The 20,296-nt window shown below is 39.4% G+C and overlaps 3 protein-coding genes across 3 annotated transcripts; 1 reads left to right on the forward strand and 2 right to left on the reverse strand.

Annotated features, from left to right (window-relative positions):
• Nucleotides 1-782: 782 nt before the first annotated feature.
• LOC111461145 (glycine-rich protein 1-like) lies at nt 783-1,370 on the reverse strand. Its single transcript, XM_023104642.1, has one exon. It carries the CDS (start codon nt 1,368-1,370, stop codon nt 783-785), a length of 588 nt encoding a protein of 195 aa, XP_022960410.1.
• Nucleotides 1,371-3,700: 2,330 nt separating this feature from the next.
• Nucleotides 3,701-5,046, forward strand: LOC111461043 (translation initiation factor IF-2-like). Its single transcript, XM_023104473.1, has 2 exons — nt 3,701-4,091; nt 4,446-5,046. Exons 1-2 carry the CDS (start codon nt 3,801-3,803, stop codon nt 4,959-4,961), a joined length of 807 nt encoding a protein of 268 aa, XP_022960241.1. The 5' UTR covers nt 3,701-3,800; the 3' UTR covers nt 4,962-5,046.
• Nucleotides 5,047-14,376: 9,330 nt separating this feature from the next.
• LOC111461146 (PE-PGRS family protein PE_PGRS16-like) lies at nt 14,377-16,134 on the reverse strand. Its single transcript, XM_023104644.1, has one exon. The coding sequence runs from the start codon at nt 16,132-16,134 to the stop codon at nt 14,377-14,379; it is 1,758 nt and encodes a 585-aa protein (XP_022960412.1).
• Between the last annotated feature and the right edge of the window lie 4,162 nt (nt 16,135-20,296).

Consider the following 20,296-nt stretch of genomic DNA (forward strand, 5'->3'; position numbering starts at 1 on the left):
AACCATACTTTCATTGAGCCTCAACTATATCAACTGTACTCGAACTCAACTGTACTCGAACTCTTAGATAATCATAGTCAGTAATAACATCACTGTTCTCATCGCTATTACAGAACCATACATGAGATTTTCACCTCATACGGCTCCTTGAGGGCCATAAATAAATCTAAGGAGCGTGTCGGGATTATTTATCTTAATATGTCTTTTTTGTAGAAGAGTATAGGATAAAAATCTATCGGATCATAATCCGTTCCATACTTTCCCTTGATTTCGGAAGTTTTTCTACTCCTTCCCTTTTTTCAGAAGAAAAGGAGGATCTGGACAAAATCGATGAAATGGAAGTATGGATAAATATGGAAAGGAATCCGAGTGAATGGGAAGGAAGATAAATATGTAGATTTAAAAAGGCCCAGTTTTAAGAACTAAAATGACTAGTATGCATCAAAAGGTGCCCGATTCTTAAGGGATACAATTTAATGGGTTGATTTCTTGATTCATTGTGACTCATTCCCATTTGTAAATAACTTGAATATCACTAACTTGTATTGATTTTCGATTTGCTTTTGTCTGCTTCGAGATTTCAAACCTAGAAAAAATAAATTAATTGACTCCATTTAAAATTAAACAAAATAATATTAGGACAAAATCTGATGTTCAATTCATTTATGATAAAAAGGAAAAAATAGTAACATCATTCCATTCAAGAAAAAGGAATAATGAATTTGTTTACAAAATAGTAGTTATTCAGTTTGGTTTAGGTTTTCATGTGCTCAATGCTTCTCTTAATTGCTCCCAATTGGTGTGGGGGCTTGTGTGCTACTTTCATTTGGTATATTGGTTGGGGTTTCAGCGATGCTCCCACCCGGCGCAGCCCCCTTTGGAGTCGACGCAGCTCCCTCGGGAGTCTCAGCGATGCTTCCACCCGACGCAGCCCCCTTGGGAGTCGACGCAGCACCCTCCGGAGTCTCAGCGATGCTTCCACCCGACGTAGCACCCTCCGGAGTTTCAGCGATGCTTCCACTCGATGCAGCACCCTCCGGAGTTTCAGCGATGCTTCCACTCGACGCAGCACCCTCCGGAGTTTCAGCGATGCTTCCACTCGACGCAGCACCCTCCGGAGTTTCAGCGATGCTTCCACTCGACGCAGCACCCTCCGGAGTTTCAGCGATGCTTCCACTCGACGCAGCACCACCCGATGCAACACCCTCAGAAGGTGCAGCCGCTGGGACTTGTGTGTCTTGTGTTCCAGATGTACGATATGAAAATGAACGATCAACATTGACATCACCAGTGACATCGCCGAAAGTAGCACTTACCTTCACACAACATTGCAAAGCAATCACTAAGAAAATGGCATGAAAGAGCGCCATGGCCATGATGAACTGTCTTTAAGTTGTAGAGTTACGAGCTCGTTTCACAAATGATGATTATTAGCAATGATGAAGATGTGGGTGTTTGAATTTTTCCGATAATGTGAAACCATATATATAGTTTAACGGAACACTATATTTAGCAAAGACTACCAAATTTAGAGAGGCTCTCAAATTTTGTGTATTTTAGAATATTCCAAGTTTAGAATGTTTGACTACTTACGTATTTTTAACCGTAAGTATAGATTTAATATTTAATTTGCATCATAACTCAATTTTTAGGTATAAAAATTACAATTATTTTTTATTATCTAATAAGTTTATTTGTAAAATTTCTATATTTTAAAATTAGTTTAGTAACTAAAAAGTTTAATTGATATTTTTTAGGCTAATTCCATTTTAGTATGTTCATATTTGGACTTGAATTTTCAATAAATCTTGGAATTTATTATTTCCTTATCATTAATTTTTTTTTGGTAAAATAGTAATAATAATTTTAAACAAAAACATATAATTGCTCTGTTGATATGTAATAAATTGATTATTATTTTATATCATATAGTCAATATTGTTCTATAATATTGTTGTAAAAGTAGCGTGTGAAAATCTGGGTAAAAAGCAAGCTCGGAAAGGCTTGTGTCGCCTAAGTAATTAGTCATTCAGACTTTTTTTTAAAAAAATAATTATAGAGATCAGTAGGACACGTTGGCATGCAAGTACTTTCTCGGTAATTTTGAATCACAATACAATGTATGCTATGAAAAATTACGAAAATACCCCTAGGTTAATATTTTTATGATGCATGTTGTTTTTAATTCTCTATGTTGTGCAAGAAAAGAGGATATGATATTGGGATCTGTGCTTCCGAGTGATTGAAGAATGTTTTCTCCCTATCAAGCTTGCATGATTCGTGCTTTAGGTGATCGATAGAATTATGAAAAATTACGGAAATACCCCTATGTTAATATATTTACTATGCATGTTGTTTTTAATTCTCTATGTTGTGCTAGAAAGGAGGATATGATATTGGGATCTGTGCTCCGGAGTGATTGATGAATGTTTTCTCCCTATTAAGCTTTCATGAATTATGAAAAATTACGAAAATACCCCTATGTTAATATTTTTACGGTACATGTTGTTTTTAATTCTCTATGTTGTGCTAGAAAGGAGGATACTATATTGGGATCTGTGCTCCGGAGTGATTGATGAACTTTTTCTTCCCGTTAAGCTTGCATGAATTATGAAAAATTACAAAAATACCCATATGTTAATATTTTTACGATACATGTTTTTAATTCTCTATGTTGTGCTAGAAAGGAGATACATGTTGTTTTTAATTCCCTATGTTGTGCTAGAAAGGAGGATACGATATTGGGGTCTGCTCCCAAGCGATTGATGAATGTTTTCTCCCTATTAAGCTTGCATGAATTATGAAAAATTACGAAAATACCCCTATGTTAATATTTTTACGATACATGTTGTTTTTAATTCTCTATGTTGTGCTAGAAAGGAGGATACGATATTGGGATCTGTGCTCCCGAGTGATTGATGAATATTTTTTAAGCTTGCATGATTGATTAGATTATGAATTCCGTGCTTTAAGTGATCGATAGAATTATCTCTTTAACCAAGCATGCATAAATGAACCAAGTTAAGTTTAGAGTGCTTGAGTTAGAGCTCCTAGAAAGTGAAGTAGCCTTGATGAGTTAGTTTCGAATGTCCTGAAAATGTGAGATGAGATTTAAGCTGCCAAGACCCTCTAAAAACTTAGTTAACCTTCATGACATCTATGGATGACTATGGATGACTAATTGTTGTGTTGTCTGAGCCCTAATGAGCTATTCATGGTACTTCCGTTGATAAAAGGTTTGGAGGCTTGTGTGCTACTATTGGCTGTTGCACCCTCGGGGGTTTAGGGGGTTTGGGTTTGAACAATGCTTCCAAACGTTACACCCTCCGAAGTTTGAGCAATGCTTCATAGGTTGAGACCATGAGAAACTATTATATTGTCTAAGTATGTGATTTACAAACCAAATATGCTAGATACCATATCAAGTTAGGGTTTAGGTTGTGCATTAGATACTGCTCTATTTTATGATATGTAATCAATATCATACAATATGACAATATGATGTTGTTACCATATAGGGACGGTAGAGAACTCGCCAACTCATCCTCAAATGTGGAATTGATTAAGGCCTACTTTAAGACCACTTATTAAGTATTCTTGTACACATTCATATAACCAATTTAATTTAGAATATAAGTAAATATTTTTATCGAGTACTCATGAATTAAGATAGAAAATTAAATATGAGAAAATATAAGAAAATCATTCCATTAAGGAAAAAAATATATAGAAATAATGAATTTGTCTACAAAATAGTCATGAGGCTAGGTTTTCTTTGTTATTAGCCAAAGAAACCTCCAATGCTTTCAACTTCTGTCGGGTCTTGTGCTCTACCTCCAATTGGTGCAATGGTTGGGGTTTCGGCAATGCTTTCGGTCGAGGGAGCCCCCTCCGGGGTTTCGGCAATGCTTCCGGCCGAGGGAGCCCCCTCCGGGGTTTCGGCAATGCTTCCGGCCGAGGGAGCCCCCTCCGGGGTTTCGGCAATGCTTCCGGTCGAGGGAGCCCCCTCCGGGGTTTCGGCAATGCTTCCGGTCGAGGGAGCCCCCTCCGGGGTTTCGGCAATGCTTCCGACCGACGGAGCCCCCTCCGGGGTTTCGGCAATGCTTCCGGCCGAGGGAGCCCCCTCCGGGGTTTCGGCAATGCTTCCGGCCGAGGGAGCCCCCTCCGGGGTTTCGGCAATGCTTCCGGCCGAGGGAGCCCCCTCCGGGGTTTCGGCAATGCTTTCGGCCGCCGAGGGAGCCCCCTCCGGGGTTTCAGCAACGCTTCCGACCGAGGGAGCCCCCTCCGGGGTTTCAGCAACGCTTCCGACCGAGGTATCCCCCTCCGGGGTTTCAGCAACGCTTTCGCTCGAGGTATCCCCCTCCGGGGTTTCAGCAACGCTTTCGCTCGAGGTATCCCCCTCCGGGGTTTCAGCAACGCTTTCGCTCGAGGTATCCCCCTCCGAGGTTTCAGCAACGCTTCCGACCGACGGAGCCCCCTCCGAAGTTTCAGCAACGCTTCCGACCGACGGAGCCCCCTCCGGAGTTTCAGCAACGCTTCCAACCGACGGAGCCCCCTCCGGAGTTTCAGCAACGCTTTCGCCCGAGGTATCCCCCTCCGGGGTTTCAGCAACGCTTCCGACCGACGGAGCCTCCTCCGGGGTTTCAGCAACGCTTCCGACGGATGTATCCTCCTCTGGGGTTTCAGGAATGCTTCCAACCGATGTATCCTCCTCTGGGGTTTCAGGAACGCTTCCGACCGATGTAGCCCCTTCTGGGGCTTCAGCAATGCTTCCGACCGATGCAGCCGCTGAGACTTGTGTGCTACTTCCAATTGGTGCAATCATCGGGGCTTGTGTGTCATGTGATCCAAATGCACGAAATGAAAATTGGCCGTCGAGATTTACGTCACCAGTGACATCACCAAAAGTGGCACCCACCTTCGTACAACATTGCAAAGCAATCAATAAGAAAAGGGTGTGAAAGAGCTTGAAACCTTTCGCCATGGTCATGGTGAAATGTCTTCAAATTGTAGGGTTACAAGCTCGTTTCACAAATGATGAAGAGTAGCAATGGCTAATAGATGCTTGAATGTTTCCTATAATGTGATACCCAATATATAGTTTGATGGAAAAACTATATTTAGAAAATGGCTTTCGAAGGGTATTCCAAATATAGAATGTTTGACTATTAGCTCCCTTCCTCCCTTCCTTTGAGGTAATTATGTGAAAATCTTGCTTAGTTTTTTTGTTTGAAAATTATGTTTAAGCTTTTAATATCTCTAAAAAATACAAAATGATTTCTAAGCTAAATTTCAAAAATAACATCAAAATTTTCAAAACTATTTTAAAATTTTTAACATTTGGAATAAAGTAATTATTCAATGGATTTGAATTTTTGTCTTTAATATTAACATTTTTCTTAGGTGTACAATAGATGGAAATGAATATATAATATAAAATATTTAAATTGGGCATACATTTAAAATGAATTATATCATCAAAGTCATATTATCATTTAAATTGACCATACACCTCCCCCTATTCGGAGTTGCCTCGGCTCATTCATCTGTTTTTTGTTTCATTTTTTAAATTCGATTTGCAACGTTGCATCTCATCTTGTCATCTCAATCCCCATCGACATGGTCCATATGTCTTGATGCCATCTCGAGTCTTAGGGTGTCGTCGGCCATCACAACTCGTTCGGTCATGCTATTGAGAACGGGCCCACGTGTCGCTCATCTCATTGGGACTTCTCGAACATCCATCCATCCAGGTTCTATCGAGGCATTGGCTCTCCCGTGCCCATGCTGTGTCATTTACAGATACCGTGCTGAATAGCGGGTGTATGTAGCAACCTTCAACACGCGGGCTGGGGCGCAATACCGGCACACCTGTGCCACCCGGTACTATCCTTGAAAAATCTATTTCAAAGGAAGTTGCCTTAGACACTCTATCGGCACGCTCGCCCACGCTGTGACACACGTATGTGCCACAGGGTAGCTCACTTAGGCCACAGGGCCCAGGGGTACCAAGAGCAAGCTCTAAAAAGTGTGTCACCCAAGTAAATAGTCATTCAGACAAATACGAGCACATCTTGTCTTTATTTTTATGATGCATGTTTTTATTTTTAATCCTCCCTGATGTGCTATTGTGCTCCGAGTGATTAATAGATGTTTTCTCCTCCTTAAACTTGCATAATTGATTAGGTTATGAATTTCGTGCTTTAAGTGTTCGATAGGATTATCTCTTTAACCATTCAAATTAAGTTTAGGGCGCTTCAGTTAGGGCAATTTCCAATATTGACCTAGGTCAATATATTTCCAATAGGCCAAGCACTCTAGGAGTGAGCGACGACGATCAATGATCAAGACCTTAGTGCTCTTAAAAAGTGGATTAGCCCTAAGGAGCTAGGTTCGAGCATCCTAGAAATGTGAGCTATCTATGGATGACTACGAAAACTCATCCAGCTACTAGCAATGTGAACGATATTACCAAACTTCAATTGGTACACGCAAGAAATAGGCCAATTCGGCAGCCTTTTGCTCAATTTTTCGTGGGATCAGATTCTGATCGGTACGAGTCAAAGGAATGGCCCCTTGGCCTCTGATTTCCATAAAAAGGACACGTCCCCTTGGCCTCTGATTTCCATAAAAAGGACACGTCCCCTTGGCCTCTGATTTCCATATAAAGGACACGTCCCCTTGGCCTATGATTTCCATATAAAGGACACGATGTGCATAAATATCCTCTTTAACTACTATTTTTCGTTAGGGGTTTCCTAGAAAAAATAGCCGAATCTTCCTCCGATTCCTTACGAAAGACATTCAGTCGAAGCCAAAGAAGCCCAGATCACTTCCAATTTCTTTTCCCAAACTCATTTGTATATAATTTGAATGGCTTTTTTTTTCTTCTTCTTTTTGTTTTTAATTGTAGTGTTCGTTTGTTTTAAATTGCACAAAATGTTGTTATATTATTAATATACATGTCATAGAGAGAGTTGAGTGATATCAAATTAGAGAGAAACTACAAAAACCAAATAATGAATTTTTTTTTTAATTTTTTTTTATAGGAATACAATAATAATGAATTTGTTACCAACATCGATTCAATTTAGTTTTTAGCTTTGCTAATGCAGGCTTAGTGCTAACACTATTTGGAGTTTGTTGGGCATTAGAAACATCAACACCGATGACACTGCTCTTTGAAGTTTGGATACCACAAGAATTGGTCTTGCTCTTTGTAGTGTCGATACCACGATGATTGGTCTTGTCGTGCATTCTAATTTCTCGAGCAACAAAATAGACGGTGCTACTTCCAATAACCCTTAGAAGCAAGATCAATGTTATTGCTACTTCCAATAGGTGTAGCTGCTGGGACTTGTGTGCTACCTTAGGTGGTTGTGAAATACCGCAACTGCTGGAGCTTGCATGTCATGTGGTTCAAAAGTACAAAATGAAAATTGACGATCCTGATTTACAGTATCAGTGGCATCACCAAAAGTGGCACCCACCTTCGCATCACATTACAAAGCAATCAATAAGAAAAGGGTGTGAAAGAGCTTGAAACCTTTCGCCATGGCCATGGTGAAGTGTCTTCAAGTTGTAGGGTTACAAGCTCGTTTCACAAATAATGAAGAGTAGCAATGGCTAAGCTGTGAGTGCTTGGATTTTTCTGATAATGTGAACCTCTACATATAGTTTCACCGGAAAATTATATTAAATTTAGAGTCTCTCAAATTTGGTGGATTTCGGAGTATTTCAAATATAAAATGTTTAATTAAACAATTTTAAAGAAAATTACATTCCATATAGTCTAATAATATGAGTTTTTTAAATAAAAATATATATAATTTCTATTTTATATTTTTTAGATCAAAATATTAGTTGGTGCAGTTTTTGGTGATTTCATTCCCAAATTAAATTTTGAATTTTCAATAAATCTTTAATCATTTTCTTATAAGTAAATTTTTATCCAACTCGGTAAAATAAAAAAATAAAAAATAAATAAAAACATGTACTCTGTACCATTCATACAAACCTATATCGAACATGAGGAAGAATGAGGTTGTAAGTGTAGTTGTGAGACCATGTTTGAGATCATGAAAAACAACAAGGTAATTGCAATTCTTTGTAATTTTCGGACCACGTTTGAGACTATAAAAACAAATAAGATTGTCGTCGTTCTTTGTAATTCTGGAACCATGAGAAACAACATAGTTGTTGCCACTCATTATAGTTTCGAGACCAAATAATAAGGTTGTTGATATTTTTATAGTTTTCAGATCATGAAACACAATAAGGTTGTCGTCACTCTTTGTAATTTTGATCATATTTGAGACCATGAAAAAAAAATTTGTTGTCCTTTTTAAATCCAAGACCATGTTTGAAACCATGAAAAATAATAAGGTTAGCGTCATTTCTTAGTAGTTTTAAGACTGTGAGAAACAACAACGTTGTCATGACTCTTTGTAGCTCCAAGACTGTGACAAACATCATTGCTTATAGATAGACCTTAAACAATATCGGATAGAGCTTAATAACGACGAGAAATACATGTTGAACACAACTCTCTGTGGGAAACACTCGCACTCTTTATTAAGACCAATCGAGAAGAGAATACATGACATTATGTAGAATACTACTATTCTTTGTTGTTTTTGGATTTCTTGGATGAATAATCTAGGTAGGGTGGAGGGGTATTTATACTAGAGCCTACGCAATTGGACCTAACAAATCTAAATCTGTACCTAACAAATTTGAATCTTTTTCCTAAACATATGGTATCTTTCCTAAAATCTCTGCTAAAATAAATATACAATGGGCTCGTACTATTATTGGGCTAGTGATGATATTTCAACACTCCCCTTCAGCACTAGTCCTCATTCGCTGCACCATGTTGAGTTGACAGCGAAAACTCTCATGTTTGCCAGTATTCAGCCCTTTTGTAAACAAATCTGCCACTTGGTCATCTGTCTTGATCTGCTGCATCTCGATTTCTTCCTTTAGAACCTTCTCTCTAATGAAATGGTAGTGCACCTCCACATGGTTTGTTCTAGCATGAAACACCGGATTTTCTGCTAGGCGAATCATAGATTGGTTGTCGCAAAGAAGTGATATTGGATAGTCAATTTTATGGTGCAAATCTTCCATCAAGAGTTTCAGCCATGTACTTTCTTGAGCTGCTCCAGCCGCTACTCTATACTCTGCTTCTGTAGTTGATAATGATACTGTTGGTTGTCTCTTCCTACACCAAGAAATTGTTCCCGAACCAAACTTGAACACATACCCAATGGTTGACCTTCGAGTATCGTGGTCTCCTACACAGTCAGCATCACAGTATCCAACTAGTTTGCAATCTTTGCTTCTTTTGTACAAAAGACCATAGTCGATTGTACCTTTGACATATCTCAAGATCCGTCGAACTGCATCCAGATGAGGCTTCTTTGGATTTTGCATGTATCGACTCATAACCCCAACTGCATAAGAGATATCAGGCCGAGTTAAAGTTAGGTAGATAAGACTACCTACTAGTTATCGGTATGTTGTTTCATCGTTCAACTCTTTGCCTTCATGTGCACAAATCTTGGCATTTGTCTCCATCGGTGTTGAAACTTGCTTGCACTCTAACATGTTGAACTTCTGAAGCATATCTCTTGTATACTTTTGTTGGCAGAGAAACAATCCTTCATCTGTGCGATCAACTTCTAGGCCTAAGAAGTGTTTAAGCTCTCCTAGCTCTTTCATCTGAAAGCGTACTGATAAATTTTCTCTTGTTTGATAAATTTCTCTTTCGTCGTCCCCGGTGATAATCAAATCGTCCACGTAGACCAATACAATTGTCAAATTTCCTTCTCTTTCTTTGATGAATAGGCTTGAGTCTGTATGCGCAACTGAATAACCACTTTGGGTAAGAAATTCAGCAATCTTACCATACCAAGCTCTCGGTGCTTGCTTCAGTCCATAAAGAGCTTTTCTAAGCTTGCATACATAATTAGGATTAGCTGCACTCTCAAATCCCTTTGGTTGGTTCATATAAATCTCCCTGTCTAACTCTCCGTGCAAGAAGGCATTCTTCACATCCATTTGCCACGGTTTCCAATCTTTACTTGCTGCGAGTGCTAGCAGGACTCGTACGGTAGTAATCTTTGCCACTAGGCTGAATGTTTCATCATAGTCTAGTCCATATTGTTGAGAAAATCCTCGAGCCACGAGTCGAGCCTTGTATCTCTCGATTGATCCATCCGGTCGACGCTTTATTTTGTAGACCCACTTGCAAGAGATGGGTTTGACATCTCCTAGTCTTGGCACTAGTTCCCAAGTTTGATTCTGCTCCAGGGCTATAATTTCTTCCTCCATCGCTTTTTGCCAAACCGAGTTTTGTGATGCTTCTTCATATGTCTCTGGTTCATAAACTCTATCTTCTACAATAGCTGCATTTGCATACTTAGGATTTGGCCTTCGGATTCTATTTGATCACCTAAGTTGTTGATGTGTCGTTTCATTTTTATCATATTTGCTTGATTGAGTCACCTCTTGCTTGTCAATATCAATGTCACTTGGATTTTCAGGTGCATCAACATTTGATTGAATTTGTGTAGTTTGCTCTCCCATCTTCTGTTGTAGAATTTCTTCGATGTTTGAATCTGGTAAGACTTTCTTCTCCGAGGACCACCATGAAGATACTTCATTGAAAACTACATCTCTTGATGTATAGTATTTTCCACTTGTTGGATCACAACACCTCCATCCTTTTCTTTGATTGTCGTATCCAACAAATACACACTTGACTGCTTTCTTGTCAAACTTGCTACGTAGATGGCCAGGCACAAATACATAGCAAACACAACCAAATACTAGGAAGTAACTAACGGTATGTTTCATATCCCATAGTATCTCAAATGGTGAGACGAATCCTAGCTTTGGTTGAGGAAGCTTGTTGATCACAGGGCAGCAATTCGCATAGCTTCAGCCCAAAATCTTCCTGAAACGTTCTTTGCGTGTAACATGCTTCGACAGATTTCTACAAGGTGTCGATTCTTTCTTTCTGCTACACCATTTTGTTGTGGCGTGTTGGCACATGTAAATTGACGTCGTATCCCACACTCGTGTAAATATTGATCGAACTCATCTGACGTGTATTCTCCGCCATTGTCTGAACGTAGGCAACGAATCTTCACTCCTACTTCTCCTTCGACTATCATCTTGAATTCTTGAAACTTTGAGAACGTGTCAGACTTTTCTTTATAAAGAAAATCCACACATATCTTGAGTAGTCGTCAATAAGTGTCACCATATACCGCATTTCGCTGATTGATGCTTGTTTGAGCAGTCTGCTTTGACTTCAAGTTGAGGTAGACCTTTGAGCATGGATTTCTCCATAATCAGCTTCAACTTATGGTAGCTAATATGTCCCAATCTTGCATGCGATAGATCTGTCGTCTCATTCTTTCGGATCTTGTCAACATAGGCAGACTCTGCAGATAGAACGTAGACAGACTCCACTCTTCATCCTTCTATTGTTGGCTTTCCTATTATCTTAACATCTTGATAAACTTTTATATCTTCTGGCCCAAACAAGACGTAGCTTCCTGATGTTGTTAGTTGTGACACTAACAACAAGTTCTTCTTTATACCCGGTACATGATAAACATTATGTAGCGACACTGTATCAGACTTATTGCCAGGCATGATTGTCGTATTGTCGATTTGAGCAATTGATAACTATGTGTTATTTGCTGTGCGTACCATACGACTTCCTTTGTACTCTTTCTTGTTTTGCAATTTTCTCTGATCGCTAGTCATGTGGTTGAAACATCCTGAATCAACGATCCAGTCATTCTCATAATTGATATGGTCTTCCATTGTCGCCATGAGTGCTTTCTTCTAAGGGACATAGTACCTCTGCATCCCATTCATCCTCTATCTTCTTTTTGGATATTGCCACATTGCTTTCAATAGACTTTTTCTTGGACCAACAATCTCTAGACATGTGGCCCTTTTCCCGCAATTATAGCAAATACCTCCAAATCTCTTTTCTTGGAAACTCTTGTTGTCGTTCATTTGAGCTCTCTCGGGTTGTGAAGTTCCTTGGTGGCTTCTTCTTTTGTCACCATTGTATCCACGTTTGGTAGACGGCCTATTATTGCTCCGACTTTCACTTGTGTAGAGTGCTTCTTCTTCACCCTTCAATGTGATGCCTCCCATTTGTTTAGCCATAGCTTCTTGGCTGGATAACAAATTTTCGAACTCTACAAGTGATGGTTGAGTGGGCCATCCTTGTACAGCAATAATGAAGCTTCGATATTCCGATCGCAATCCGTGGATTATAATCCTCTTCATTCGAGATTCTACAATGGCAGACTTTGGGTCTAGTTCAGTAATCTTCCGACAGATCAACTTGACCTTGTGGAAGTACTGAGCAATCGTCATGTCATGTTGTGAAATTGACAACAACTCATTCTCCAGAAGTTGTAGCCTTGTATCGTTCTTCTTTGAGAACAACATCACGAACGTGTCCCATGCTTCTTTCGGTGTCTTGTCATCCCAAATATGCTCTAACATCTCTTATCCGATTGTGGTCTTCAAGGCAAACATTGCTTTGCCTGCTTTGATTCTCCATTTGCGCAAGGCGCCGTTAGCCTGTGGCGGCGTAGTTTCACACCCGCCAACGATCTCCCAAAGATCCTGTCCTTGTAAATAGGACATCATGCATGTTGCCCACGTGTTGTAGTTGTTGTTGTTGAGTTTCTTGATTCCTCCAACAATTTGGAAATCACCCATCGTGTTGGCCATATCTCAGTAATACCAAACAAGCTCTTTCGACACAAGACTTGCAGAGTCACAGACTACTCACTCACTACTAATCTCAAGAAATCGTTTCTGATGTAGAAGATTAGACAAAGCTACAACCACAGAGCATACTAAGAACCAAGAGATTAGATAACTTACACTAACCTCGCTCTGATATCAAATGTTGAACACAACTCTCTGTGGGAAACACTCGCACTCCTTATTAAGATCAATCGAGAAGAGAACTCTTTATTAAGACCAAATTCCAACTTATTAAGACCAATCGAGTAGAGAACCTTTATTAAGACCAAATTCCAAGAGATCAGATAACTTACACTAACCTCGCTCTGATACCAAATGTTGAACACAACTCTCTGTGGAAAACACTCGCACTCCTTATTAAGACCAATCGAGAAGAAAACTCTTTATTAAGACCAATCGAGAAGAAAATACAAAACACTATGTAGAATACTACTACTACTCTTTATTGTTTTTGGATTTCTTGGATGAATAACCTACGTAGGTTGGAAGGTATTTATACTAGAGCACCTAACAAATCTAAATCTAAACCTAACAAATTTATCTTTCCTAAAATCTTACTTAAAATACAAATCTTTATGGTATCTTTCCTAAAATCTTACTTAAAATAAATATACAATGAGCTCATACAAATCTTTATGGAGCTCGTACTATTTTGGGTTTGACTCTATTGGGCTAGTGATTGACTTTATTGGGCTAATGATGATATTTCAACGATACATAGATGTAGGAAAAAAAACAAGTAGGATAATACCATTTACTAAAGTGCCACATATCCGTGCCACATATCCATCCATTTCTGTCTTGATTCGACGTCCTCGAATGACATCTTACCGCTAATGATGATATTTCAACGATACATAGATGTAGGAAAAAAAACAAGTAGGATAATACCATTTACTAAAGTGCCACATATCCGTGCCACATATCCATCCATTTCTGTCTTGATTCGACGTCCTCGAATGACATCTTACCGCTAATGATGATATTTCAACGATACATAGATGTAGGAAAAAAAACAAGTAGGATAATACCATTTACTAAAGTGCCACATATCCGTGCCACATATCCATCCATTTCTGTCTTGATTCGACGTCCTCGAATGACATCTTACCGCTAATGATGATATTTCAACGATACATAGATGTAGGAAAAAAAACAAGTAGGATAATACCATTTACTAAAGTGCCACATATCCGTGCCACATATCCATCCATTTCTGTCTTGATTCGACGTCCTCGAATTACATCTTACCGAGAGTGATATTGTGCTAATACCATTTGTAACAATTCATGTCCAAAATTCGGATCAAGTGTCAAAATCAAGTTTAGAATCCTAATCCAAATCTTGAGCCTGAGACGTTACAAAATTTAAAAATTTGCTCTAAATATTTGTGAATTAACAAGTCGGAACAATCTTTCGATTTATTAATCAAGGAATATACAAATCTACAAATGGTATGAACTTTTATTAGCAATCTATTCTATCTTATAACTTTTACCTCGGTAGAATACAAACGTCAAAACTGTTTCCCACTTCACCATGGCAGTTAAAGTAGTTTTGGGAATTTCAATGAGTAGCAGCCACAGTGCCATTACTGGTCGTAGTTGCAAGGCCATGAGACTCAACATTGCCAGCCAACATCAAACCAATTTTACCACCATTTGAGACAACACTGTCGCTGTTCTTCGAACTGAATTCTCCACTACGAGGAGCAACAATATTGCCACTGTTATTTAAACTAACGTTGCCACCATCCGAAACAGCAGCTCCCAGTTCATTGGACCTGATTTCTTCACTATGAGAGCTGACACCATCCGAATCAGCAGCTCCCAGATCATTGGAGTTGATGATTCCACCATCTGAAACAGCAGCTCCCAGTTCATTGGGGCTGATTTCTCCACTATAAAAGCCAACAATATTAACACTACTCTTGAAGCTAATGTGTCCACCATCCGAACGGGCAGCTCCCAGATCATTGGAGCTGATGTGTCCACCATCCGAACGGGCAGCTCCCAGATCATTGGAGCTGATTCCTCCACCATCCGAACGGGCAGCTCTCAGATTATTGGAGCTGATTCCTCCACCATCCGAACGGGCAGCTCCCAGATTATTGAAGCTGATGTGTCGTCCACCATCAGAACGGGCAGCTCCCAGATTATTAGAGCTGATGTGTCGTCCACCATCAGAACGGGCAGCTCCCAGATTATTGGAGCTGATGTGTCGTCCACCATCCAAACGGGCAGCTCTCAGATTATTGGAGCTGATGTGTCCACCATCCGAACGGGCAGCTCTCAGATTACTGGAGCTGATGTGGGCAGCTCTCAGATTATTGGAGCTGATGTATCGTCCACCACCCGAACGGGCAGCTCCCAGATTATTGGAGCTGATGTGTCGTCCACCACCCGAATGGGCAGCTCCCAGATTATTGGAGCTGATGTGTCGTCCACCACCCGAACGGGCAGCTCCCAGATTATTGGAGCTGATGTGTCGTCCACCACCCGAACGGGCAGCTCCCAGATTATTGGAGCTGATGTGTCGTCCACCACCCGAACGGGCAGCTCCCAGATTATTGGAGCTGATGTGTCGTCCACCACCCGAACGGGCAGCTCCCAGATTATTGGAGCTGATGTGTCGTCCACCATCCAAACGGGCAGCTCCCAGATTATTGGAGCTGATGTGTCGTCCACCATCCAAACGGGCAGCTCCCAGATTTTTGGAGCTGATTTCTCCGCTATGAGAACCCACATCATTGCCACTACTCTTCAAATCAATCTTTCCACCATCTAAATCAGCAGCTCCCAGATCCTTGGAGCTGCCGTCTCCACCATGAGAACCAACAACATTGTCACTACTCTTCAAACGAATGTTGCCGCCATCCAAAACATCAGCTCCCAGCTCCTTGGAGCTGGTTTCTCCACCAATACCACTTCTCTTCAAACCAACAGGAAGAATTTTTCCACCATAAGAATAAACAATGTTTCCACCCCTCTTCCTAATAATTTCATGACCCTTAGAAAACCCACCGCCACCATTGATCTTTGGTACTTCACGACCAACAAATCCCGCGCCGTCTTTCTTAATTTCATTACGAAAAGACGAAGCTTTGTCGTCGACACTGACTTCTGGACTCTGGATGGCGGTATGGTCAAATTTCGAGATTCCAATATGATGATCACCAAATGAACGGAAAGAAAACCGATGGTTTCGGCCTTTACCTATAACACCGGTGACATCGTTGAAAGTGGCACCCAATCTCGCACAACACTCCCAAGCAAGAACTAAGAAAAGGGCGTGGACGATATTAAAACCTCTCACGGCTGCCATTGTTGAGAGTCTTGAAGCTTCTATCACAAATGATAAGTAATAGAATGAACAAGCTGCGGATTGTTTGGAATTTTGTGTTCTATATATGCTTGTTTGATCCGAAAACTATATTTAGAAAATTTTGACAAGTGTTTGGGTACCAGAATTATTCGTAACTCTCTCAATCACCTTCCTTAAATGATTGTAGGGTTAAGAAGTAGTAAGTAGCATCGGGATGCTTCAAACAAAATCATTTAAAGGAACACATGTACTATATTGATATGGGCTAATTTTGCTGATTTTTATTATTATTATCCATACCATTTCATAAATATTTCTTTGAAGTAAAAATGTATTAGAATGTTCATCAGACTTGAAACGACATGACTATGACTACCATTCTTGTCTAGATTAAATTTGATATTCAATAATGTCGACTTTTCATTCAACGATTTCCAAGAGTATTTTAAAACTTTTACGAAAAAAAAGTATTAATTTGCGTCTTTTAAAAGCATACTTAGCTTATTCATCAAGTTGAACATCAAAGTATAGATTCATCTTGTTTGAGAATCTTGTTATGAACTTTGAATGGGTTTTGGTCAAAATTATTTAATTTCTAGAATTTCTAAACAAATTATGTTTTTTATTTTTCAATTCATTTACGATTAAATTAAGTTGTTTGATGAAATTAAATGAGAAAAAACATATCTTGGAGAGTTGATTTATAGGTAATTAGTCATATGTTATAGATATTGGATAATATTTTTAGATAATTACAGTCGATTCCAAACTTCTAATTGCGAAATCTGAAAGCCGCCGCCGCCGCGGCCGGTTTCTTGGTGATGTAGTAATCGATGATGGAAATTCCGCCGTACCTCTCAGCGGCCTCTTTGCTATCAATGGTGCTCCTAACTTCTCCGACACGGGATGGGGCTGGGTAATCGAAGAACAGATCGTGATCAAAGTTGTTCGTACGCCGAGAGAGGTGGTGAAGCTCGCCGTCGTTCACAACCTTTTGCAGTGGTCGGGAAATTTTGGTTCTTTGCTCGACAAAGTAGTAGTAGTTCTCCTCCCGCTTCCGGAAAGCTGCCATGGATTCCGGCGAAGTTGCAGAGTGGCCGCTCTTTTATGGAAGTTGTGTTTTTGTTTTTGTGTGAAGAGGGTGAAGGATTTTGTGGTTCCTTTATAGTTGACAACATGTGGGGTCTACCACCGACCCCATTAATGCTAAAGAGGAAGATCATAAGTTTATATTTAAGGAATAACATCTTCATTTGTACCCGACATCTTTATTTAGCAGCATATAGGTTACTTTATCTTTTGTGGGAGTGTGTTTCTTATATTTACTGTGTTTAGTCGTTCTTGTTAGAGGAACGAGACTCTCCACAATGGTATGATATTGTCCACTTTGAGCATAAGCTCTCATGGCTTTGCTTTGGCCTTCCCCAAAAAGCCTCATATCAATGGAGTTAGTATTCCTCACTTATAAACCCATGATCACACCCTAAATTAGTCGATGTGGGACTTCCATCATCCAACACCTCCCCCTCGAACAAAGTGCGCCTCCCCTTAATCAACCCATGATCACACCCTAAATTAGTCGATGTGGGACTTCCATCATCCAACACCTCCCCTCGAACAAAGTGCGCCTCCCCTTAATCGAGGCTCGACTCCTTTGGAGTCTTAGTCATTTTTTACTGCCCGAACAAAGTGCGCCTCCCCTTAATCGAGGCTCGACTCCTTTGGAGTCTTAGTCATTTTTTACTGCCTTCGAGGAGGGGCTTGGCTCCTTTTTCTTTAAGAGTTCTTTGTTCGATATTTGAGGATTTTACTGCCTTCGAGGAGGGGCTTGGCTCCTTTTTCTTTAAGAGTTCTTTGTTCGATATTTGAGGATTCGAGGATTTACCAGGAGGGGCTTGGCTCCTTTTTCTTTAAGAGTTCTTTGTTCGATATTTGAGGATTCGAGGATTTACCCATCTATTGGCACGACTAAGTTTAGGAAGAGTTCTTTGTTCGATATTTGAGGATTCGAGGATTTACCCATCTATTGGCACGACTAAGTTTAGGGCATGGCTCTGATACCATGTTAGAGGATTCGAGGATTTACCCATCTATTGGCACGACTAAGTTTAGGGCATGGCTCTGATACCATGTTAGAGGAACACGACTCTCCACAATGGTATGATATTGTCCACTTTGAGCATAAGCTCTCATGGTTTTGCTTTGGGCTTCCCCAAAATGTCTCATACTAATGGAGTTAGTATTCCTCACTTATAAACCCATGATCACACCCTAAATTAGTCGATGTGGGACTTCCATCATCCAACAGTTCTAACTTTATTCTCGAGATCTTTCTTTTCACGTTAGCTGGCATGCTTCTCAATTAAATTTTTGGGTCTTGGGAGCGTGATTTGCGTCTTTGGGTAATTTCGATCTCAAGGGTGAAGAATAGTTGAAGGAGAAGATGAGAAGGAAAGAACAGAATTTTAGTCAACCGATTCTCGTATATATTCACCCAATTTCACATTTATATTCAGTCAAAAAAGGAAATATTCCTACCGATAAATTTCGAGTCTAATATCTTTTTCAACTATTGATTTTGCAGATAATATGATCATAACACACCGGATATAAAAAAATGTTGAAACTAGAGTAAAAGAACAACATGTAGGGTTTGAGTGAGTGCCCCGTCTTCGAATAACTATTTGTATGCCAATGGCTACAAAATTCGTATATATCAATAGGGCATAAACACGTAAGGTTGCATTTATCCAATCCGTTCAATAATACAAAAGGAATAAAGGCATCATATACTTCAACATTATATATGAATCTAACTTTTTCCCAAAAAAAAAAAAAAATACTTTTCATAATTCATTTGGTGGGAAGATATTCTTCATTTTCTACCCTACAATCTTTTGACTCAAAACAAACTCCATTGAATTTGATGTGTAAAAGATAAGAATCTCACCTTTTCATAACAAATAAAAAAATAAAAATAAAAACACTTGAATTAAACGTTTATTTTATGACTGCATGTCGGATGTCCAAGACGTATTGTCATGTGTCACAGTCCTGCTTATTCAAGACGTGTTGCCTGTGACTGCATGTCGGATATCCAGGACGTGTTGTTTGTGACTGCATGCCCGTTTCAAACTGATAAGAATCAGAATCACGGTGTTGCAAATGGATCTATTGCCAAGAAGATTAAAAAAATGTATTAAAATGTCAACAACAGTATTTCAAGTCTGTCTCTTAGCTGCTAACATTTGTTGTAATGCATTATTTTTAATTTCATAAAATATGTAAGGGTCAAATGTTCAATTTGACTTCGTCTTTTGTGGAGATTAGAGGGATCGAGAATAAATCTCAGCCACAAACGTCTTTTGTCGGAATACTATAAATACCCACAATATGTTAAGTAAAAATCAGATGGGTGGATGAATGAAATTGAAATCTCGAATTTAGACGTTTTTCTTAGAAATTCGAGCATTAATTTTGGCATTTCTAAGTTTCGAGCAATTCATGTGAATTACATCCGAGCCATTTAATCAAGTCTTGATCAAGTTCGATTGTGGAGTGACTCAATTTAGAACAAGATTCCAAATCTTGCTTCTCGATCTTCGATCGTAAGAGGTGATGTAATTCTAGCTTTATCTCTTGATTGATCCAAATTTCGTATAAGGAGTGTGAATTACCTTGATTCAAGGGTTCTTGCTTTAACAAAAGCTTGAATAGTTGGTTTGAGGATTGATCCAAATTTCGTATAAGGGGTGTTAATTACCTTGATTCAAGGGATTTGGTATAAGGGGTGTTAATTACCTTGATTTAAGCTTGATTTAAGGGTTCTTCCTTTAACAAAAGCTTGAATTGTTGGTCTGAGGATTAGGGTTGCCTTATCACAAAACTCTTTTACTTGTTTTTATGTTAGATAGGTTTTTACTATTATTGTTGTGTCAATACGGGGTGTATAATTGGTCACCAAAATCATGTCTACACCGACTGAGTTAACATGCCCCAAAATGTACTGTAGGGGGATGTGACTAGTTGTCCATTCTTCCTACCTTGATTATGTGCTATCAAAGTAATTATTGTTGCCTACACACTTTTAGCTTATAACCTTGTTTTCTTTAAAATTGTTTTCAACGTATTTCATCGTTCACGTTTTCTAAAACATTTCTCT

This window comes from Cucurbita moschata, unplaced genomic scaffold (genome assembly GCF_002738365.1).
Source record: "Cucurbita moschata cultivar Rifu unplaced genomic scaffold, Cmos_1.0 Cmo_Scf00024, whole genome shotgun sequence".
Lineage (NCBI taxonomy): Eukaryota > Viridiplantae > Streptophyta > Magnoliopsida > Cucurbitales > Cucurbitaceae > Cucurbita > Cucurbita moschata.